The sequence below is a fragment of the Argentina silus genome, assembly GCF_951799395.1.
Source record: "Argentina silus genome assembly, chromosome: 17".
Classification (NCBI taxonomy): Eukaryota; Metazoa; Chordata; class Actinopteri; order Argentiniformes; family Argentinidae; genus Argentina; species Argentina silus.
Genome location: NC_139671.1, coordinates 6915186 through 6939813, shown reverse-complemented (window position 1 = coordinate 6939813; position 24628 = coordinate 6915186). Strand labels below are relative to the sequence as shown.

Sequence of the window (24628 nt, the reverse complement as noted above, 5' to 3'; positions counted from 1 at the left end):
ACAAAGGCAAAAGGTTTAGTAAGGCTGCTTACCTCTAACCTCACAAAGAGGTGACCAGAGATGTTTTACAAAAAAAGGCCAGGGAAATGCTAGAGAACTTTGTTGAAGATATGGATGCAACCCCCAAAATGTCCCCCTCAGAATATGAAACATCTGAGGTGTGCAGATGTTTGTGGCATGTTGCATTCAATGCTGGACATTTAATTTTTTGTCTCAATTATGTCTACTCTCCATGTCATCAAATATATATATATATATTATATATATATATATATATATATATATATATATATATATATATATATATATATACACAGTATTTCACAACTTGTTCCAAATGAGAATCTTGCTCCAAAGCAATCATAAATCATGCTATAGGAATTCACAATTTATTTGCACTGTATACATTATATGCTTTATTTGATCCAGACAATATCTGTGCCCATATAGAATTTTACTCACAGTACATATAATGGTCAAGGCCCTGCGACAGACTAGGGTCCTGTCCAGGGGGTGTACATGTACACCAAGCTGCCTCACTTACACCACAGAACCAGGAAATAGGCTACTGCCTGTGAGCCATTCTGGCTTGTGCGACATGACTTGCACAAGACAGGGTTTACTTACATACTGTACTTACTTACACTAGTAGTTCATAAGAAAAATTGACTTATGTTACGCCTTCTGATATTCTCTTTCCTGAACGTCAGTATGTCATTCACCTTCTTATAAATCATCAAATAATGCGTTGTTCTATGTTGATTGGCCTTAGCGCCAGGACAGGTGCCAACATTTGGTATCTTTGCCAAACACTAGATCAGACAATGAACCCAGGGAGATAAAGTTAATACAATGTTTGATTCACTTGTAATATTTTGTAGTATGGGCAGGAGAGAATCTGATCATGTAAATGCAATAAACTAATACGTTTGTTCACCTTTGCTGTGATTCTATTTCTCCTTTTGGTGGGATTGCCATCTACATTTTGATGTAAAATTCTGAGATTAAGATTAATGAAAGGCAAGAAAAATCCCCAAATCCCCAATCCCCAAAATGTTAAGCAGAGAATGAGTGAGGGTGTAGTAGGATAAATGTATTGAAGGAGACAAATAGATTTTGCATAATCGTTGGTTTACAAAAATGGAATATTAGTATAGTGGCTCAGATTGCAGTTCAGAACAAATTCAACCATCACTCTTATTGAACATTGATACCAAACCCATTTCATGATGGTTGGTTGAAACACATACTGTAAACCTCATGAAATAGAAAAAATGGCCCGCTGTGATATGCTAGTCTTGCCTATAGTACAGTTGTATCAACACCTCTATTGTAAAACTACTGGGCACTACTGTATATTTATTTGATAGATCATCTAAGGCTGCAAATGAACTGCATCAGCGGCTTACAAAAAAATGGCCTGTCTGCTTAAAAGAAAAAAGTCTATCCTGTCTGTCTCTATTTGCGCTAAAGATAATAACAACTTATTTAAACTGAGCCAAGTTGTTCTTGACCAAGGTACAGAGGAGATCAATGCAGGCTCACAGAGAACGGTCATTGATCTTTGAGTGCCTGATGGAAGAGAGAAAACTTCATAATCAAGGGAGTCCAACAGTTGAGGTGGTGATTAACTTATTTGGGAAGGGTCCTAAAATGGATCCTTGAATACAAAGGGTCATCACATCAGCTACCTTTTGTTAGTACTTTGTCATCATGACACAAGTTAGTTTTAATCAGCAGTGAGGTGAGGATTGCGAATCCTGGCAGGCAGGCAGGCAGGCAGGCAGGCAGGCAGGCAGGCAGGCAGGCAGGCAGGCAGGCAGGCAGGCAGGCAGGCAGGCAGGCAGGCAGGCACACGCACAGGCACACACGCACAGGCACACCATGAAGGTTATATTTGTTAATGTATTGCAACATCTATCTAGTCTCTGCCAAGGATTTATTTGCATGGTATATTCGGATGAAGAAATGTACAGCTCACAGTCCTTTTAGGCTAATGGTACATTGTACATTCATATGACATATGTAGCACGCACATTTCCCAACCCATGCAAAGAGCGAACATGTTATAGAATCTAGAATCCAGTAAGTGATTTTCTATTTTATTTTATTTTTTATTTTCTCGATTTTCTAGTTTAGGAAGTGATTTTCAAGTTTTTTGCTAGTTGTTAGTTAGCCAGCTAACTGCTGAATTTAACCATGAAAATGAAAACATTTTTGAAAAGCAAATTAGAAGCCTGACATGTATTACAAGTGTATTATAACTGTACCGACAATCTGACATTAAAAAAAAATATTTACTGTATAAACAGTAAATGCACGACAGATTTTTTAACGGCTTGGTCTAAAGGTCATTATAAAAAGTTTCTAAAGTCCTTGTTATGAGTATCATTTCCAGCTGGACGACTTGACGTCAACAATTTTGGGTTTTAGTGGGCGTTGCATATTTTGGTGTTATGTAACTAGGTGGTCAACTGGATTTTCAATTCCAGCCGTTTCTAGTTGTAGGAAACTGCTTGGGGAGACAATTGCTGGGGAAAACTACCCAATGTGATGCTATCAGCTGCCACTGTGTAAAGTCCACTATGTTATCAGGTGTAATAAAGAGATTGCTAATGACATTATGTAAGCACTGCTCAGGTAAAAGGATAAGTTTCACTTCAGATTTCTTGGACAGTGTTCCTTTGATTCATATGAACAGAAGATCGAATTAAAGTCTGTTTCCTGAATTCATTGTCAAGTCAAAATGCAATTTCTGTTCTCTTACACTGAAATTTATGTTTTTGGGCTGAAGTTACCTATCAAATAACAATTATGTTATGTTTATGCCTCAAAATGTTGAAAGACCAATATCACACATATTAGTAAGCATGGTAATGTTGTGTATTGACAGTGTTACAACATTGTAACAACAGGTTACATACAGTAGTGCTATACATGTTATGTTGTGCAATATTCAACCACTTTCCCTCCCCTGAGGCTCCATCCCTAAACCTAACCCCAGGCCTAACCCTTACTCCAACCCTAACCTTAGCTCCTCCAAACCTAACCCTACTGTAGCACCAGCCCTAACTCTAAATCTAACCCGAACCCTAGCACCAGCCTTATCCCAAAATCTAACTCAAACCCTAACCCTAACTCCAGCTTTCTTCCTACATACTGTACTATAAATGATGAACAAAAAACATTTGATTACTATGGATGATAAATGATCAATCACAGTATCACAGTAGATGGGTAGATGATTAGGCTAGATACTTAGCCAGCACATTCACGCAGGGCATAGGACTTGTTCTCAGATTAGTGCCACTGCCCCAGACACAGCAGAGTCTGAAGTTTATGAGGTTATCTGAGACAGCCTTCAACCAGAGAAGAACTATGCTTGTGTGTACGGTAAGATAAGAAGACCTTATTGTCCATTACATTTTCATAAAATGAAAATTCTCCTTTGGCACAGTGGCAAAAGAAGGGTAAAAAAATAGGTCAAAACAGACATACAAAACATAACATATTGTACAAGATATATAAAATCTCCCATTTTAGAGAGTAAACTGTATGCTATCCAGTATCTTTGATAAACTGCATGTTCATTATTGAATTACTGTGTCAGGCAGTTCTGGTCCATAAAATATTATTTGATTTTGCTGTTTGTTAATAGTTTACCCTGGACCTATGCTTTAAACCACATACTTCTTTAATATTTAGTAGGCAGAGTGAGTACTATGGTTGTGACTGAAAGATCATACTGCCTACTGATTACTAAAAGTGCATACTGTATACTACTAACCATACTACATACTGTTTAGGCCATACTGTGTAAAAATGAAAAAAAATTTCAACAGACTGTGGATGGAAATGGATGTCAAGAGAACCCTCTGGCTCCTCCTGTCTCTGTGGTACTACTCAGACCCACTGAGGCCCCTGGAAGAGAAACATTGCATTCATAGTTCATTTGTTGAATTGATAAATGATTCCTGATCATGACAGTAAAATAGCAATTTTGATCTATGGTTGAAAAGCGTAGTAGTATTATTTTTTTTAAAGCTTTTGACTAGCCAATGAATGTGGGCCTTTAACAGTATAGACACGTGTTCAGTCTTTTGAATACCACCATCAGGGAAGATCATATTGTATTGAGGTCAATGAAAAGTATACCTTCATACCTTCACTAACAGATCCTAGCCAGTGTTAGTCAATCACAGACTGACTGGTTGGGTAAGAGTTCTCTGCAGCCATAAACCTCAGAGTCACTGCAAGGCAATGTGGCTCAAGCTCTCCTAGTCTCTTATCAACCAAAGAGTTGGCAATCAGGCCTGATAAACATTCCAACTGGTAAACACAGTGCTTCTGGCTGGGACACACAAACTCAATCACATATACTGCACAGTACATGCATGTACACACATGCTCATGGACACCTAAGCAAAGGGCACCAATAATCAGAGATACACAAAGATGTATGTGTGTGCACAAGCATCTGCAATACAGAGAAATACCGCTCTACAGAGAAAAAACCCCCAATGGATTTGATAAAGTCATAATCATCATCACCACCATTATTATCATACCAATGGTCATCATTATGATATTAATCATCATCATGATCATTTTCATCATCATCATCAACATCATCATTACACCCAAAAAACTCTCTCTCTCTCTCACGCACGCACACACGTATGTACGCACACACACACACACACACACACACACACACACACACACACACACACACACACACACACACACACACACACGCACAAACAAAACACAAACACACATACTCAGACACATACATGCCCTAGCTTATCTCCCACACACATGTTGTGACAGGACAGCACAACCTTTGCTCTACTGCTGACCTCATCCTGTATCTCGCAGGTTGGCCTGATGTGCAACTCCCATAGCTGGACACAGCCATGATATAGTGCACACACAGATGCATGATAACACAACAGTGTAATGGCTTAGGGAAATCTTGTCTCAGACAGCTAATCATTAGCTATTGAGACAGTAGCAGAGACCTATGCACAGTTGGCCTTCATGTATCCCCAGCTTCAGGAAAAAGGGAATGGAAATCTCTTATAGAGTTGGATGATGTTAATACAATCCCATAACATGATGATTTGCAATAGTATGATATAATTTAAACAATTACCCGGATCATCATGTAAATTAGAGCACATCAGAGGCTGAGGACGATCAGCTGGCAAAGGTGGTTTCGGCAAACAGGTTGGGAATTTAGCCTAGGCTATCAGGGTCTACCTAGACCAGAGGGAAGACTGCCCCCTACTGGTTCTGCAGAATCTTTTGGCCCCTCCACCCTCAAGATTAAGATTAAGATCACATTATTGTCCAATAACAGTACGCTCTTTGCATACCATTACGACTGTCTGCCCTCTATGGGCCATGAGTGACTGTTTTCTGTCCACAACACTAGCAGGGAGTAAATCTGAAACTGGAAATGTTGAGACATGTCAATTTATTGTCGCACAAATTCACGAATAGATGGCTCGATAGTTAAGCGGCAAGACTAACAATGTAATTCATGTCCCAACATGTTGAAAAAAATGAATACCTTCTGAGTAAAATTGCCTGTTCAGAAATTGGCAATTGAAGAGTAACAGTGATGTTCACCCCAATACACAGTCGACACTTTATAGTGAATGTAAAGCAAGTGCAATGACAGCATGTTGGCATTGAAGTTTCAATTGCTGTATGCAATTCTATCAGCCTCGTTATCACCCATTTTCATCAGTACCCCATTGATCTTTGTCTCTTTGAATTAGGTCACAAAAGTAAAGCACATGTTTCACGTGACGCACATTTAGTAGCCCTCAGCATTCTGGTGATATTGCAAAAGGGATGTCTGCACATGTGTCAAAGCCCACACACCGTACCATGCCACATAGTCAGTTATCACATGTGTCAAAGCCCACACACCGTACCATGCCACATAGTCAGTTATCACATGTGTCAAAGCCCACACACCGTACCATGCCACATAGTCAGTTATCACATGTGTTGACTGTACAAATACATATTTAACGTTGCTTTATCAGGTAATAGCCTAAACCATGCTAAAGTACATGGGCATCGTTGGGGTGTCCTCCTTTTTGCTGCAGCAAATCCAGCATGCTGGTTCCACATAGGCTGATAGAGATAGCATAGGACAACCCCACGGTGGGGTTGACTGGGTCCACACTCAACCCTTGTTGTCAGCAGTGTCTCATTACTAGTTTTTTTCATCTGCAGGTTTGGTTTGGTTTCAATCCCTACCTTTATACCATCAATATCTGGATCCCATAGAATTTATTCAGGTTACCTCAACACATTAAAGGGATAGTTCGTTCCAAATTACAAAATGTGTTCGATGGTTCCTAATCTTGAAAGTGACCCATGGGCCAGGAGAGACTGTAATCTGCTATTTTGATTTGTTTGAATAGACCAATTTGTGTAACTTCAGACCAAGTCATAGAGCAAATTTGAATTGATTAAAACAGACATGCAATTTTGAACTTGCCTTATTCACTCCTATTGTTTTTTTGTTAGCGGTGGCTGAAGTTATCTTAAGTTAAATATACCTGTCCAAACAAATTCAAACTGTAGACTACAGACTTTGGCGAAGACTGCACAGGTCAGAGTTCTTTTCTTATCATCTATTTGTGACCTAGATGAGTTTTTATCAGAAGCAAATGTAATATCATCATCTGTTTATAAGCAAATTCATAAGCTATACTATATTGCCCTGCAATCAGTAATATAACAGTTCAGTAACAGTATACCTGTTCCCAATTATTGTTAACTCTGTCTATGCAAGATGATTACAAATATACTTGTTTATTAGTACAACTACAGTATTTTGCATGCTGTCAATTCAGTAAGATGTCAAATACCAATAACGCATATACTAATCTTGCATCCCAGACTTCACAGCTACAGCAAAGAGTATATGCAATATTCAGATGCACACCGTCTGGTTCTGCAAGAATATTCCGACATGCAGTAACAGAGAAACATAGATTCAGCACGATGGCAACACAAAACCAATGGATGAGTCGAAAAGTCTACCGAAAATCAATAGTTTCAACCCTGGACACCACAGAGCTGTTTGCATATGCCCCAAAAAGGTCAAGAGACCAAAGAACTCAGTGTAATTTGTATTAGTACAGGGGGGTATACTGTCCCATAAGGGGGAGGGGGGTAGAAACCTGAAAGGTGGCATCATAATCACATGATGATTATTGGAACAGGTCCAAGGTTAATGCTAAACACACACACACACACACACACACACACACACACACACACACACACACACACACACACACACACACATACACATACACACACACATGCACATACAGATAGAGGCACATGCATACACACTAGATACTTGGAAGCACTCTGCAGTAACACCCCCAAAACGGTAGCATCACAGTCATCTGATTTCTGTGCCTCAGTTTATAAGATGATTCCAGTAATAGTCAAATCTATGCTGCAGAACATCAACATAATCTATATTCTTCTAGAAGGCATACTCTTGCTTCACTATCAATACAGGGCGATATGATTTGCAGTAATGCAGATATGCTCTGCCAGAGTTGGTAAGTTATAACATATATATAGTATGTATGTATGTATGTATGCAATATAGTATGGCTTATGAATTTGCTTATAAACAGATGATGATATTACATTTGCTTCTGATAAAAACTCATCTAGGTCACAATATAACATGTATCAGCATATCATCATGGCACATGGTAAATAAAGGCTGACGCTACATGCTATCTTAATAACTTGATTTAAGTGCGCACAATACTTTATAATATCAAAAGAGGCCCTTAGGGCATATCAGACATTGCCCCCTCTGTCTGAAGTACAGGAGTGCAGTCAATATTTGAGTAGTAGTACAGTACGTATTATCTTTATCTTTACACTTGCAACAACTGCATGTCAGATAGCACTGTCTGTACAGCACACTAAATGTACAGGTGTGTAGGACAGAGGTCGTAGATGGGTTCAAACAGGACAATATTTCATAAAATGACATCATATTTTTCACATCTAGTTTTCTGTTGTTAATTACTGAATATGATGGCAGTGATCAAGATGAGCCCCACTGTTTTCTGTGATATGATTTTTCACTGTACATTTCAGTTACTCATGAATAAATCCTAATTTACCTTCAACCTCCCCTCACAAAATACGCTATCACAGGTTAGACAGTTACTGTAGGTCAAGAGAAGCATTCAGGCTGAAGTTGTTGATGTTTTGGTGGTGGTACTGCAGATCAATGTCTCATTGATTACTGTCTCTCTGTCAAAAAAAACAAGTCTCTTGACCGAACATAGTACTCTTGATCCACAGAAAGAAAAGTCAACTCTGAACAACTTGGCTGCTTGCCATGTGTATGTCCTTTTCATTATAGAAAACTATAAACAACATGTGGAATTAGGCATGATTTCGAAATATTACATGTCAATGGTTTGTCTACTTCCCAGATGTGCTACTCTGAAGCTTGGCTAGTCTGTTTCATATTGATGTAACAGGTGAAGCAGCAGGCTTGTGGTGCCCTCTGGTGGACGGTAATTCCTGTAAAGTGCTAATTTTCCATTTTGTCATGTAACCCTTCAGAGCAGTCTGTTTCTTTAGTGTCAGCACCAGCACACTTGATTTAACTAAAGGCTTGGTGATTGATTGAGTGCTGGCTTAGAACTAAAATATTAATCCCTTTGTTTTCGCAAAAGTGTTTTCAGGTTGTTTGCTGATAATCACTATTGATCACTATTAATTTTTGGTATACCTATACCATAATAGGTGTACTCCTGAAAGGGCATCTTAGATGATGAGCGACATAGCCTTGTCTAGTAGTCTTTTGGTCCCAGTTCAGAGTCAGACCCTATTTTTTAATGGCTCCACTTTGAACTGACATAACTTGATGGGTAAAACAATAAAGGCTATGGGTAAACTCCACATTGCTTGTCAAACGAAAAGTTGCAGCTGTTAAAGGCACAATCCATAATTCGAAAAACAACAGAACGTCAAATACAAGGTCAACCCCGCCACATAAAACTGAGTGATGTGGTTGGAGAACTGTTATCACTCTAAAACTCAGGAGAAAAAAAGAATTGGATGTAGGGACTGACAGTCTGTGACATCAACGCCGGTTTTAAACATAGTGTGAAACTATACCGCCTTTGTTAACAATTCATGTTGTTTATAAACATTGGAATAAAAGAACCTTGGAGTAAAACAGTTGTATTAAGCTCATGAGACATGTATAACTAATATTCTTCAAGAATCAGTGGGGGTATATACATTTGTATATCCAAAAATTGCTTCACGAACTACAGATTGTGGCTTTAACATATTGCAAAACCTGATTTCATCTTCTCAGATCGACAAAAGGGCACAATTACATGTCCATTTGGTTCTCACGGACTGGACAAAATATCTGAAATGATCCAACAGTGCCTCTGCTGGTGAAGAGAAAAATGGGGTAAATGAATAATAAAAAGGGGGGGAAATGCCGTTCTTACAGTTTTTCTCGATCGCTTAAGCTATGACAATCATATGTAGTCAACTCGAGCGAGACATGATTCTGACACCTACGATTCTACCCTAACCCATAGATACAGCAGGAGCTCCTAAGATAGCAAGATAATATGATACTTAAATCCTAAGTGTCAGTTAAAACCTATATCATCATGATTGTGTCCCGTTCTTTGACAAAGGTAAACACGCCACGTGTACCAGGTGTCAGGCTGCAGACGGTGATACACACAACTGTGTTAATTATTTATCAAAGCTCCAGAGTGCGGACATGCACACCACCCTACCTGCGATGTCTCATCTCAAGTAGAATGGGAAGTAATTCTGACAATGATATTCTGTGTTTGACCAACACTGAAGTTCTACTGTATATGTACTTAACTCTGCCTGTGCTGAAAAGGTGAGAAAGCAAATCACCTTAGGAGAAGAATGACATACAGTAATACATTTATTCGGTTTCTAGTCTTGCTTATCTCTTTCTATATGCTTTTTTTGCAATATCAGCCTGCCTAATCAACTATGTTCTGTGGTAGATAACACAGTATAGTGAATTTGGTTGTTGTTATGCTTGATTTGTATATATATTTTTTATTATTATTATTTAAGACTAATGTGACTAATGTGATGACTATAATGTATTGCTATGTCAAATTGTAGTGTCATCATTTCACTTCATCATGTCATCATTTCACATTCACATCATTTCACATTCACATCATTTCACATTCACAAATTCATTCCATGCCTCTAGTGTCATTGTTTGTCTCTACTGTCATGTTTTAAAAGCTTTTAACTAAGCAGGGTGATCAAATAACATTGACAATATGAAACACTGCACTTAATTACTCTCTTCTCTGGTTATTCTGGAAAACAAGCCTCTTAAATGCTTATTTTGGATTTTATTTTGGATTTTACAGGTCATGAGAAATTTAGCAAACACAATGATGTCAAAACGTTGAAATCATATTAACATGAAATGAAAACTTAAAACAACTCCCACTCTGTTGTCTTTTCGAAGACACCTTCCCTACTTTCACAGCTAAAGACAATTATTTATACACTAGAATACTGTAGGTAGCCTAATTTATCTCCATGTCAGTACATGTCTCCTAGCAACACTCAGTAGATGTGTATGTGTCTTGATTGAAAAATAGAAACTGAAGTACAATTTGAATAGATGTCAAAAGTATGCCTATTGGTTATGAAATGTAATGGAAAAGGACCTCTTGGAACATTCTGAAACAACATCTAGGCTAGTTGAGAAATGTATACGATAGTGAATGAAATGTAACATACAAGGTATAATAATCTTGTATGTGTGATAGGCCATATTTCCAGACTATGCAAGACTAACAAAAGTCAAAACAAAGGTAGTGTTTATAAGCACGTAGGCCTACAACCCCTACCATAAGATAACATTTTCTGGATAATACATATGCGCCAATATTGTTCCCATTTCCTATTACTAGTCTTGCTACTGTATCATATGGAGATCCGTTCTCGTGGGAGCGAGTGTGGATCGTTCTATATCGAAGCAAGAGGGGCCAAACATATTTGCCGTCAAGTAATTCAATAAGTGTAACGCACATACAGAATGATAACTAAAACACTATATTGGTAGAAATAATCCATGCGTTATGATATATCAAATCAAAGTGGCACATAAAGAATTCTTTTCTTAATGCTTTTCATTTGAAAAAAGTAACCCCCCACGAGAGAATTGGACGAATCCCATGAAAACCGAGCAGCTCTCTGTGTGTGTGTGCCACATCTTATGCAAAATGATGAAACTGCGCTGCTTTACGGATGATGGAGTCTACGGTGATATCTGAGTACTTTTTAGAAGAAAACTTTCTTCAGAATTGATTTTAAGTTACCATTTTAAACTAAGATACAAACGTAAAGAGTTTAGGTTGTAAATTATTAACATCTTAAGGTCTTTGTAACCTTATACTTTCACTTATGAGTTGAGTTTATAGTGTCAGAAATATAGTTAACGGTATTTGAAAAGCCGCAACTTGTATCCAACTGGATCTGCCTTCAACAGAGAACACAACATCGAAGTCAAGGTCCGAATCTAACCTGTGAGTTTGTTGGCAATGCTTAATATTTTTAACTAGCGTACTTAACTAGCGCATTATTAACTCCATCGGATGCTTTTTGGCGACGGCTTATTTACATAGGCTACCCAATTACGCGCGTATCCTTTGGACTTTGTTTCGGCAAGTTTTTTTTGCAAGGGATGTCTTATTGTCATGTATAAATTACATTTTTCCACATTGGTTTTATTGTCTACACTGCCGGCTTAAACAGAGAGCCATATGATTTAGCCTACTGGTCGGATGAGTGAAGAGAATGTTTTCTTTGCGTAATGGGTAAGGTGTGGCCAGAGTCAAAAGTCACCGTTTTTGTAACAAAAAAATTCTATATATTAAAGCGACAAATCAAAAACTTAACAGGTTTTCAAATGACCACTCAGCTCTCTAGGCCTCCTCGCTGTATAATATTCTCCATAACATTGGGTTTATTATGAGCTCTCAACTAATGTATTTTTTCCTATGATTCTCACTCTCCATAATTTATTTGAAGATAACAGATCAAACACCAGGAACATAATAGCCTAATCAGGAGGGCATTATGTTCAGAATGAGATAGAGCTGTAGGCCAGTGCATTATGATAGACAATATTTCTTAAAATATGAATTGGAGAATTGTGTTTTTATTTGCATATCAATCTCTGAATAGTGTGCCATGCTGAACTCCAGATTGATAGTTACTGCCTCCTCCCTCGCATAAGCCATGTTGCTGTGGAGACGGGTGTGTCTGGGGAGAACTCCCGATACAGTTCATCTGACACTGCCTCTGGAAAACTGACACTCGGAAGGAAAGTGAGAATTAGTGGAAATCCCATTTCCTATTTGACCATAAACTGGGCCATCTCTTGTCCCTAGATTTCAACTGAAGTCTCATTAGTAAACATTGAAAGAGACATAAGTAGCCTATAACTAACAGACCATTGTAGCCCTATCAGCAGAGCAGCATCTCACAGAACAAGGTGTTCACTGTCAGAAGACTGTTTGCATTCACTCTCCAGCCCCAGCATATCAAACTGTCATTTGCATTATTTTCAAGAAGCTATTATACATACAGACAGTTTGAATAATATTTTCTCAGTCAAATTCAATTCTGGAGCCAGTGATGGGAAATGTTCATGGTGACCCCTTGACATCATTAAATGGAGCACCAATGCTATTCTGGGAGGTTACTGGGAATTCTCTAAATAGTTACCATGCTGTTTGTTTTCACTGTAATCATCTGGTTCAGTGGAGCTGGAGAAAGATGGTGCTTTGTGTTGGGTGTCTTTTGACACCAGTCAGGGTGTCACCATCATGTCACTTAGACCATAGGGGATATGAAGCTTAATGAGCACCACCACTGTGACAGTCAGCACGGTTGCTCATGTTTTATGCATGAAATATTGGGCATGGTTTGCCTTAACTGTAGAAATCAATGCATGTATACGTACCGTACGCCTGACTTTTGTGTGGGTGGAAGGGTCGGTCTGTGGGGGAGGATACACACACACATCCTTTTGAAATGAAAGGAGGTTTACTTGATATTTGTTCTGGATGCATTGATACATGAAGACTTATGTTTGCTTGTGTGATCCTATTGTTAGTGGTGTCAAGGTGGAAAAGCAGAGGGAAGTTTGTGAGGCGGCGGCTAGTGGAACTTGCCGGGTGAGAGGTGAAACAGGACTCCCAGTAGGTCTGGGGGGGAAACACATGTTGTGTTAGTATATGGAATCTGGAGCCTGTGTGAAATATTCTCATTAGCCGTTGAGCTCACTGGAAAAAGAGGAATGTGCAGTCATGGTTATTGGGGGTGGGGGCTTGGGGGGAGGCTGTTAAGTGGCAGAGCGACAAGAGAGAGACTGTTGCCTATGAAATAAGAGTTTCAAGGGGCTGCTGTGCTGTGACTATGATCAGGAATTAATCTGTGCTCATTAGGGGTATTTCACAACCTTAAAATCATGGTGGAAGTCAGTGGTGGCAAACCACAAAGGTCATTGGGTGAATTTTGTGTTACACAAACCTGTTTCTTTTCTCAAAGACCTCACAAAGTTCATTCTATCAAGAGTACAAAAACTCACAACAGATGAAATAGAAAAATAAAGCACTGACCTGGGGGCAAAATAACACCTTGTAAGAGTCTTGAATTCAGGACCAATGAGTTTCCACAATGTCCAACAATCTGCACAGGGATGCAGGGAAGCTCCACCAGTACAGCATCTCCATAAATTATGTTTTTCAAATCATACAAACTCTCTATACAATCTATTCACTTGATTATGAGAACAATTTCCAATTGAAGGAAAACAGTATTAAATGGGCTTATTGCTATTCAAACTGCTGTTCAGTGCAACAGCATTTAAGGTGAATACGTCATTCAAATTGCTAAAGGCCCCAGCTGTGAAAACACGAGTAAAATGTAATGCTTTGTGACTTGCCAAGCACAAGACCTAGTAGATGGCTATCACTGGTGCGCTATGCGCATGAAAGGCATATTACAGAACTTTTTTTTGTAGGCTACATGGTCAACAAAGCTTCCAGTTCATCCTCACGTAGGTCTTTCTGTGCTGACACACACCGACAACCTCTTGATCTGTCTGTATTACATGTTGAACTACCTTTTTGTTACTGATTGATAGAGAAAAATACAATGGATATTCAAACAGTTTGCACAGTTAGTGTTACAGTTACAGTATATGGAAATGTTTTGGACTGTACTCAGTGTCTTTTCTATGGAACTATAAAACATCAAGCTAGCATTATCAATCCCCCAGAATGGAATCTTCTGGATTTCTTGTGGGTTCGTGTGTAGGAAATAAATAGCAACGCCCATGTTTATGTCTGTCCCACCACTGGCAGCACAGCGAGCTGTCCTGGAAAAGTGTCCATGTGACCCAGTCCAGGGGCGGCTCTGCCTGAATCCTCGTCCGGATGGGGGTGTGGTCAGGAGCAGGATGGGTGTGTGTGTCTGGGGGGAGGGGAGGGGAGGGGGGACGGTGAAGATATTGTCTCATGTCTCATTTTTAGTCTTGTACAGCCATAACCCTGGCAAGCCAAGCAAGGAGGTGGTGTGTCAGTGTGAGGGTTCTCCCAATTCACCCTTACTCCCCAAGCTCTGATCTTACATCATATTGTGAATCAGACTCATGCAACTTGCAGGAATGTACGTGAAAGACTCTGGACACATGGAAAAAGAAGACTCTGGACACATGAATCTTTGGTGGGTGAAAGGCCTGTTAGAGGCACAGTCTCTAACCCAATTAGTGGCTGTCCTCCTTTGTCCTGTGCCTGGTGAAATCATTTCGGTGCCAATAATCTTGATGCAATGGGATTTTGAAAATTGAGGCAGGGAAAGAGAGAGGTTATGAGGGAGTCACATGACCATTTCTTTCTCTCTGGCCAATAAAAGCTTTATGGGTAAAGCAGAGGGAGTGGAGTTATATAACATGTCATTAAACCTAGACCATGTGCAAGCAGTCACCTCAGCTCCCGGGGGATATTCAGAAATGATTGCTTTCATTTCATATAGTTCGACTTTTTCCAGAGCAATCTCTTTCTCTTTCTCTCTCTCTCTCTTGCTCTCTCACTCTCTTTCGCACGCATACACTCTTACAATTCTACAATGCCCTAAAAATGGTTACTTCAGAGCCCTGTTTTTCTCATTTTTGTTTTTTTCTCTCCCGATTCTGTGTTATAGATGGAAGAGCAGGACCAATTTGTTCTTCTTCACAGTCAGCCCATTATTCTGACTGTCTTTTTTTTCTTTCTATCTTTATTTCTCTCTCCGTCTCTCTCATTCTCACAAATGCAGACACGTCATACAGCTGGAAACGCCTGTCTGTGTGAAAGACTCCTGGGTGGTTTCTGGCCTCTCTCCTTGGTAACACACTCATCATGGTTCATAGTTGCCTTGGTTATTGAATGGTTGCCTCGGTTCTGAGGTAACAACCGCCTGTGCTGCCCTGACCTTTGAGATAGAGTGACTTATTGAAGCCTAGAATGCCTCAGGACATCTCTCCCTCCGCCACATGGAGAAAGCTCAATCGATTCACACTGTGTTCGCTGATTAAAACGGTATCCACAGAGACTAGGTCTCTCCCACCTGAGAAGTGCTCAGAACATCTCCAAATTGTCATCTTATCTCTCTGCTTCAGCTTATGCTCAGTTCCTGTGCCATCATCATTTCCATACAAACCAACTTTGAGTTTGTAAGGAAATTTGATCAATGATAACGTTGTGAAATAAGTATGTCTAATCACCATATGGGAACAATGGGTCAGGGGCCTCAACCACACCTCTGAAATTGCTCTTGTATAAAATGTATGTCTCTCAAACATGTAGTTACAATTGAGCTGTCTTTCATTACCCAGTATACTCTGTGTACTATACCTATTTTGCTTGGACAACAAACATCTTATCTCACAAGGGTGAAATTCCTACAAATTGTTAGAAGTGGATCTAGCTCCAGTGTTATTGCAAAGCATCAAGACAGTGTGGTTTGATTAAACCAATGAAACTGGTGCATTTCACTCCATGTTTTTAATGAAAGCTCTCTATCTCCTGCAGGAACAGAGGAAGCAGACCTGTGTCGTGGAGATAAGGGCCAGACATCAGCAGGGCTTTCTGTCTATGAGAGCACTACATCATGGGAAAACAGAACAGCAAACTGCGGCCCGAGGTCCTGAACGACCTACGTGAGAACACCGAGTTCTCTGAACACGAGCTGCAGGAGTGGTACCGCGGCTTCCTGAAGGACTGTCCCACTGGACATCTCAGCGTTGAGGAGTTCAAGAAGATCTACGCCAACTTCTTCCCTTACGGGGACGCGTCGAAGTTCGCAGAGCACGTGTTCCGTACGTTTGACACTAACGGCGACGCTACCATAGACTTCCGGGAGTTCATCATTGCCCTGAGTGTGACATCGCGCGGCGGGCTGGAGCAGAAGCTACGTTGGGCCTTCAGCATGTACGACCTGGATGGGAACGGCTACATCAGCCGTGCAGAGATGCTGGAGATCGTACAGGTGAGTTACATTTGTCCCTGTGCCAATCAGATTGTACGGATGGGTCCACTATGATCCCCTTCAACTTGATATTTTTGTTTTCATTTTGGTGATATCAAATGAGTGATATTTTTCATTTTTCACCATCTGTGACCTTCTGTGATACCACAAGTCATGGACATTGGCTGCCCGTTCTATTTTTATTCTCCTTTATCAAACATGGCTATATTTACTCTTCCACCATCGTGACCTGAGCAGCCTGCCCCATATCAGTATTGGCTCAGTGCATTGTGTGTCGTAATACAAGCTAAACCTGAATAAACAAATTGCCTTGTTAAAGTGTCCCTAAGCCATATGTTCCTGTCAGAATGGTGATTGGCTCAAAGGCTTGGTTTTACTGAAGCCAGTGAACCACCGATGACCTTTCCGTGTGATAACCTAACATAGATATGCATAGATGAGTTAGAATAGCCCTAGTGAGGATACGATTGGGTGATTTGTTCATGATGTAAGTCATACATCCCCAGGCAATCTACAAGATGGTATCTTCCGTGATGAAGATGCCAGATGATGAGTCTACGCCAGAGAAACGGACGGATAAGATCTTCAGACAGATGGACATAGACAATGATGGTGAGCCTTAAATCTCTGTTAAATCTCAAAACAAATCAAAACATATCAAAACACAGTGACAGTAAACATGTTCACAGTGACTGTTTTCAGCTATTTCCAGTGACTATATTTATGTTCCTATTTCTATCTTGCAATTCAGGCAGACTCTCTTTAGAGGAGTTCATCAAAGGTGCCAAGAGTGACCCCTCCATCGTCAGGCTCCTGCAATCTGCCCAGGGAACCTCTCGTTAGTTCTGAAGACAAGCAAATGGATGGATGGACGCTGTATCACCCTACACTACACCCAACACACACCGTCACACACACACACACGTTTTCTAGGAGGCTTGGTCATCATCACAACCCCTTCCTCAGAAAGCCATTTCATGTCCTCTTACTCCATGTCTCATTGTTTACATTATCAAAGAATTTCCCATATCTCAGTGCAGTGATTTGAAAATTAATGTAACAGTAATGAACGTTCTGTCATGTCACATCCCTACACCTACACTACCACTGGTAGGCTCTTAATGTAGTCTATGTATATTATTCTCCTTGCAAATGCTTAATGTTCTCTTTTTACTTGCCTTACCGTAGTCAAAGTGAAGTGCCATATCTAATATTTGTACTTAATGTATTACTTGTAAGTATTATGACTTCCTCCCAATGTGTATTGGCTGTTAAATTACAGTGGAGAAGAAATCAATCAAAACCAACGTTTTGCACTTCAACCACGGCTGTCTCATTGTGACCCTGACTCTACATCAGATATCAGTTTCAGTGATGTAGGCCGACCTTTTAACATACGAAACGATTGCAACCGCTGATTGTGTTTTACCAGAGTACATGTCTAAAGTGGACCATCTCTATTCCCAATGGAAAAAAAACCCCATGAGGACCCTATGAGGTTCACCACTTGTCATGGCCTTGCAGGAGACGTATGTGCTTGTAGTTTCCCCAAACCATAACACAGTTTACATGATTCATGAGGCAGTGAATTTGTTTTTATTCTCTTTTTATTTTTGTAACAAAACTGTCATTTTGTTTTCACACAATCAAAATAAAGTCGTGTAAGAAAAATCTACACAAGAAGTCCCACGGTATCCCCTGTCCTGCACAGACACAATGTAAAACCTGCAACAGAAACAGTTTAAAAAAAACAACATCTAAATCAAAACAAAATATAGGTCACATCAGGCTTGGCTTGAAAGTGAAATTGGACACAATCAGGACTTTGATAGGCTGGGTGTTTGAGGGTGGCGGAAGAGGGAGGAGAAGATGGTGGCTAAAAAGACTGTTCAACAACAGCCATATTCAGAAACACCTCCCCCTCCAATAACATAATTGTGCAGGGACAAATGTTCAGCAGGTCTGTAAGACGGAGTCCACTGCAGGCCACGCCCCCACTCCTCTCTTAACAGACGGGGATGATGCGAGTGTCTCTGCATTTTTCTCTTCTGGAGTATTTCAGTAACAGCGGACAAGTCTCTCTTTCGTCCACAGGAGAGGAGAGACGGGTCACACCGAGCTAGACCAGACAAGACAGAATCAAAACCGAATCGGTCTAGATCAGGTACCCGTTATGCAGGACTCATAACTCGTCCTTTTCAAAGTCGTCATCAAAGTTCACGTCGCTGAGGTCGTAGTCATCCTCCACGGGAAGCTGGGGATGAGAAAGAAAAGAGCGACAATTGAGTTCAGCTCAGACAGCAAAACATTAAGTGAGGCACAAAGCATCTCTTCCCACTTTCAAAAGAGAAGCTGAAGTACCAAACATTGTATTTTTTCTTTATATTATACATTTCTTTACCATTTTCACTTGCATGTGGTAAAAGAATCTAGAACCAGCCACTCACCTCGCCATCTTTACCGTCCCATGCCTCCACGGTGTGGATCTTCGGCAAGGCCCCCCCGCCAACTGTAGCAGTGGAACCGCGACCCACAGACAGATCCCTGATGAGAGGATTAGAAAACATTACAACCTCAGAAAAACAGCAATTGATAGCAGTAGCCATGTTTTGAAAAGATTGCATATATAATATATGCCATTTTGCTGACGCTTTTATCCAAAGCGACTTACATTGCAGTTGCATACATTTGCATACGTTTCAGTATATATGGTCCCAGCGGGAATCAAACCCACAACCTAAGCCTTGTTGGCGCCATGCTCTACCAACTGAGCCACAGAGGACCACTGTGGTAAAAGTTGCATAATTTTGAGTCTGTATACAAGTAAATGAGTGAACAGCACCCCCTACCTGAGGAACTCATGAATGCCAGTCTCACTGAAGGAGCCCTTGAGCAGAGCAAATTTCATCTTGCGGGCGTTGATGGCTGCCATGGCGGGGTAACCGAACCCTCCGATACCCAGAGATGACTCAAGCTCCATCTGAGCACCAGCCTCAGTCCACACCCAGCTAGAGAGAGAGAGAGAGAGATTACTTATAGTGCTAATCAAACAAAACTAATCCATCCCTGGCCCAAGATCAACATCATTCATCATGAATCATGATGACAAGTCCCTGGATCATACGTACCCCCACATCTTCTTCTTGTATTTGTCAGCCATCTTCATCATCACCTCCAGATATCCATTCCTGCCTGCTGCACCTGTTATGAGGTAAGAACAAAAAAAAAGGAGTGGTTAGCCGTTATACATATTATTACGTTATTATCAGCAGAATATTGGACGTGTTATTTTGATAGGATTGAGGTGAGCATAGTTAACTGGTCAGAACCAGGAGATTGCCATCTCACCTGTGTCCAGGATGTGGGGCAGCACAGCGATGACACAGAGCTGATAATCATCACAGGTCTTCTTCAGGACACTTTCGTTAATGATCTGAGACAAACAAACACAGATCGATATCAAAATCTGCTCCATCTCCTTATGAAAAAGACACAGTGCATTCAGATTTGTTTAGTTATAAGAACCTACTACTGGTTCTACTACCCCCTGCCCCCCCCCCCCCACACACACACACACCTCCAGCAGCTCAGGAGGGGCAGCGTTGTCAGAGAACAGATCCAAAGCTCTGGCTATGATGTCTGAGCGGGTCCTTCCTCCCTGGTAGTCCTCAGGCTCCTCTCCCTTACGGAAGACCTTGATGGTGGGGAATCCACGGACCTACAGAGACAAAACACAACAAACATCAGGCCAGCTGTTGAGTGCACACACCAGTAGTGACCTTCATTGATATCGTCTGATGAGGTGACGGTTGGATGTTTGGCGTTCCTGCTCACCCCATAGCGACTGGCCAGACCCTGGTGAATTGTGGCGTCCACAGCTCCCAAACGAACTTTGTTCTTGGTCTGCTCCTTGACTGCAGAGGCTGCGGCTGCCCATTCAGGCTCCAGGCTAAGGACATACAGGGGTTGGTGAGTAGGAGACAATAAAGGTGTATCTGTATCGGTTTGTTTCACTTGCAGCCAATGAAGGTGATAGGAGAATATATTTCAGACCTTAAAACAGACATTTAATGCGAGTAGAAAACATGATTGGTTTTAATGAAAAAGGTCAGACAGTAGACTCACCTCTTGCAGTGCCCACACCAGGGGGCAAAGAACTCCACCAACCACACCGCATCACTGCCCAACACCATCTTGTCAAAGTTATCGTCGGTGAGCTCCACTACGTCCTGTTTACTGCCGCCACCTCCACCGCCACCTCCACCTCCACCTCCACCTCCACTCTGACAAAAGAGAATGATGACACATCACCTTGGTGTTCAGTTCACTATAACTTCAGAACGTTTCTTCTTTTAGTCTCTCAAAATGTCTTGACTTCATGTTCCGACAACATCTAGGAAATCAGCCCAAGCTACCTGTCTGCTGTAGTCAGAGCCTCCAGTCTTGCCACTCAGCCTGTCCTTCACCAGAGAGCGGAGAGAATTAAGGGCCCCATCCACGATAGCCTGACTACTGCGCCCACCTGAGGGAGGGAGGAGGAGATAGCAGAGGTTAGGAGCCTGTTACGGGACTATATCTAACATGGGCCAAACTTCCCAAGAGCAATGGGTTAGCAAACCCATAACAACATATTACAACGCCTGTCTACAATTACAATAACGGCAATTCATAATGCCACCCAGCCACTAGGTCTGTCTCTTTTCAGGGGTTAGTCAGGAAAAAGATTTTAATGTATACCTTGATAATCCTCTGGCTTGTTCTTATTGGCTCCAAAGACCTTGATGGTGGGGAAGCCTCGAACGCCATACTGACTGCCAAGGGACTTGTGCTGGTCTGCATCCACTGCACCAACCTTAACAATGCCCTGAGGGATGAGCAAATAGAGAGGTCATTGTCACCGTCTTCACCACTACCATCCGGCCAGCCACAAGTAACTATTGTGTCATTCATAAGCACAGCTAACTGGAATGCAACGCAGTTCCTGAAAGATATAGGTCTGTGTCTGTGAAAAAGTATATTGCAAAGCCGCAATAAAAGATCTAGTTTACCTTTAAGGCAGTGGCTGTTTTCTTCCAGTCAGAAGTCAAGCTCTGGCAGTGGCCACACCTGTGGAGATAAACCAGTAAGTCTCTTCCTGTTTGAGTTGACCTCAAAACCATGCAACAGGTTTGAAAAACTCATTGGCCTTGTATACAAATGTCATGCAAACACTATCAAAACAATCTAAGAGGAACAGTGAGCTAATACTGGTTTTGCATAGACCTGTTAAGAGTTGTTTTGGCTTACATTTTCAGAAACAAAAACTTCCCCTATGAGCAAGTTCTCAGTGTCCCATTGGGGACCAGAGTTTCATCCACTCACCAGGGAGCATAGAACTCAATAAGCCACAGGCTGTCACTCTGAATAACCTCACGGTTAAAGTTGGAGGGGTTGAGTTCAACCACATCATCACTAGCAGAGTAGAACCCCTGGACCGTCAGGAACAGGGAACACCCCAACACACCTGACGGGAGAGAGGAGAGAAGCATATGATGAGGCATTCTGCATAGCTACATGACACACGCTAACTCTCTGTGTGTGTGTGTGTGTGTGTGTGTGTGTGTGTGTGTGTGTGTGTGTGTGTTCAAACAACAACAACAAAAAAACACAGCAAATAGCTGTGGATGATATCTGCATTTCTCACCCACATTAAAATACAACATTAATACGAGCTCCGAAATGGGGCTACAGTTGGAGCTAGCTTGAATAAAATGGCAAGGACTTGCATTTTTGCCATGAATTGGGTTTTATGAAAGGGATTATCCAGCAAAAAAAGGAGATCTAACATAAGTTTCCTAGGCCACGGACACCGGTATGAACACAAATACAATCTGATTCAATAGCTGTCCAGCTAGCGAGCTACCAAACTAGCACATGCATCTAGCAAGCTATGCATTTCCTTTTTAAAGGGTGTAAAAAATTATAATAATAATAAAAAAAAATGATAGCCAGGCATCTACTGTGTTAAAGAAGGACTGTATGGAATGTCTTACCAAGTAAAAGCGGTCTCATGGCTTCTGTTGTTCTCTGTGCACCTCCCCAAGTCCTTTTCATAAGCTCTGTTAGCGACAGGAGCAGCAAGGAGTCACACAAAACGTGAACAGCAAAATCTTACCGTGGCCCACGCTGATTGGTGCCTTGAAGGCTGTGCTGTACAATGTCCAATCGGAGTTTGCCGTGTAGTTTCCCAGCCGGTAAAGGATGGCGTGTAAAAGAAACAGAGGAAGATATGGGCAGGGACGAGGATGAAGCCTCATCATACTGTAATACTGTCAATGTGGTGACTATGCTTGAGGGGGAATGAGCGCAGAAGTTTGTCTGGATGTGAGAGGCTACTTACATTGTTGCGATTTTCCAGACAATGGTTAAAGTTAAAATGGGATCTAAAAATGTCTTATGAAATGAATAACAGCCTACGATTCTTCAAATCACACACACACACACACACACACACACACACACACACACACACACACACACACACACACACACACACACACACACACACACACACACTAATAGCCTACGATTCTTCAAATCTCTCTCTCTCTCTCTCTCTCTCTCTCTATCTCTCTCACACACACACACACACACACACACACACACACACACACACACACACACACACACACACACACACACACACATTTGTGTGCGATCGAGACGGAAGAATTAGACCCCATAGCCTACAGGTATCTTATTGTGGTACCAAAAAATATTAGTCTTAAAAACTGCAATATGAATTTATTGTCGCTAGATGGAGACACTCGACTGGACTGTGTGCGCACAGGTCACCAAACAGTGTTCCATCAACTGCACAACAAATGGATTTGTTTTTTCACTTAAACAAATTAGTTTAGGCCTACTCGTTGACAAATACTTAATTGGCAACGACAACGTCCTGCAATATATTGGAGATTTTCAAAAACGACACACTTCTACATGCTTTTTGGAAGCCCCATACGATAGCTTGTGACTTATGATGGAAATAAACCACAACACGGCAGGGAGGTGCTTTATTGGTTGGATTGTGGCTTTTTTGTTGCTGATCATAAAACAACAATCATCGAAAATTGGAAATCAAACTCGGCCACACATTTCAAACTATGGAAAATGTGATGTTGTATTATTTGAAACTAGAAAAAAATATACATTTACTTTTACATTTATGGCATTTAGCAGACGCCTTTATCCAAAGCGACTTACAACAAATACATTTGTTTAAGTAAGTGAATCATCTATCCAACAGTCATCATAAGACAAAGTAATCAATGCTCACACCAGGGGCCATTGGCAGTCGTAATGCCAGAAGCCAATTTTTTTATTTTTTTTTATTAACAGGAGAGAACTTGTACAGGGGGGAAGTGGGGGTGAAGAGGTCACAAGGGTTGGGGTTGGGGTTAGGGTTAGTACAGGGGGGGGGGGGGGGTAGTGGGAGTGAAGAGGTCTTTAGGAGAGGTCTTTAGGAATATAGCAGACGAAAACAAAACTCTGCTCAGTTTAATTTAGTATGGGGGAAAGTTATGAAAAAACTACAAGAAGAGATGGAAAACTACAAGAAGAGAGTAAAGGGAGGTGTTAATGTGTGCATAGATGTGTGTGTGTGTGTGTGTGTGTGTGTGTGTGTGTGTGTGTGTGTGTGTGTGTGTGTGTGAGAGAGAGAGTTTTGTCTGTCACCGTCTAATTGGTGTATTCGTTTTGTCTGCTTGTGTGTTGTGACTTGTTATTGTCTCGTGTTTGTTGTTGTACACAAAAATATAAGTATGTAAAATAAAATAAAATAAAGCTGGACAAGTTATTTTGCATTTACCCTTTCCAATTGACCCTTTCCATGAATGCCAGTTTCTGGTATGTTTCTATTATATCATCTCTTTAGTCTACCATAAACATAATTTATTGCAACTCTCCTCCCACGTCCGCCTCCTCCACGCATCCT

General features: G+C 41.0%; 2 protein-coding genes across 2 annotated transcripts; one reads left to right on the top strand and one right to left on the bottom strand.

Annotated features, from left to right (window-relative positions):
* The first annotated feature begins 11443 nt into the window (after positions 1-11443).
* hpcal1 (hippocalcin-like 1) lies at positions 11444-18101 on the top strand. Its single transcript, XM_083689410.1, has 4 exons — positions 11444-11642; positions 16197-16653; positions 17160-17265; positions 17405-18101. Exons 2-4 carry the CDS (start codon positions 16276-16278, stop codon positions 17494-17496), a joined length of 576 nt encoding a protein of 191 aa, XP_083545536.1. The 5' UTR covers positions 11444-11642; positions 16197-16275; the 3' UTR covers positions 17497-18101.
* Positions 18102-18242: 141 nt separating this feature from the next.
* On the bottom strand, positions 18243-22748 carry pdia6 (protein disulfide isomerase family A, member 6). Its single transcript, XM_083689408.1, has 13 exons — positions 22686-22748; positions 22015-22156; positions 21702-21759; positions 21391-21517; positions 21069-21175; positions 20779-20936; positions 20488-20602; positions 20231-20371; positions 20002-20086; positions 19782-19854; positions 19503-19661; positions 19101-19197; positions 18243-18907 (listed from the first exon to the last, which is right to left on the bottom strand). Exons 1-13 carry the CDS (start codon positions 22744-22746, stop codon positions 18836-18838), a joined length of 1395 nt encoding a protein of 464 aa, XP_083545534.1. The 5' UTR covers positions 22747-22748; the 3' UTR covers positions 18243-18835.
* Positions 22749-24628: the final 1880 nt, after the last annotated feature.

Coding starts and splice junctions, on each gene's coding strand:
- hpcal1 (XM_083689410.1), top strand. CDS start 16,276: ATGGGAAAACAGAACAGCAAACTGCGGCCCGAGGTCCTGAACGACCTA. Junction 16,654..17,159: donor AGATGCTGGAGATCGTACAG/GTGAGTTACATT, acceptor ATACATCCCCAG/GCAATCTACAAGATGGTATC. Junction 17,266..17,404: donor GATGGACATAGACAATGATG/GTGAGCCTTAAA, acceptor CTTGCAATTCAG/GCAGACTCTCTTTAGAGGAG.
- pdia6 (XM_083689408.1), bottom strand. CDS start 22,746: ATGAAAAGGACTTGGGGAGGTGCACAGAGAACAACAGAAGCCATGAGA. Junction 22,157..22,685: donor CATGAGACCGCTTTTACTTG/GTAAGACATTCC, acceptor CTCTCCCGTCAG/GTGTGTTGGGGTGTTCCCTG. Junction 19,198..19,502: donor GGCATTCATGAGTTCCTCAG/GTAGGGGGTGCT, acceptor TCCTCTCATCAG/GGATCTGTCTGTGGGTCGCG.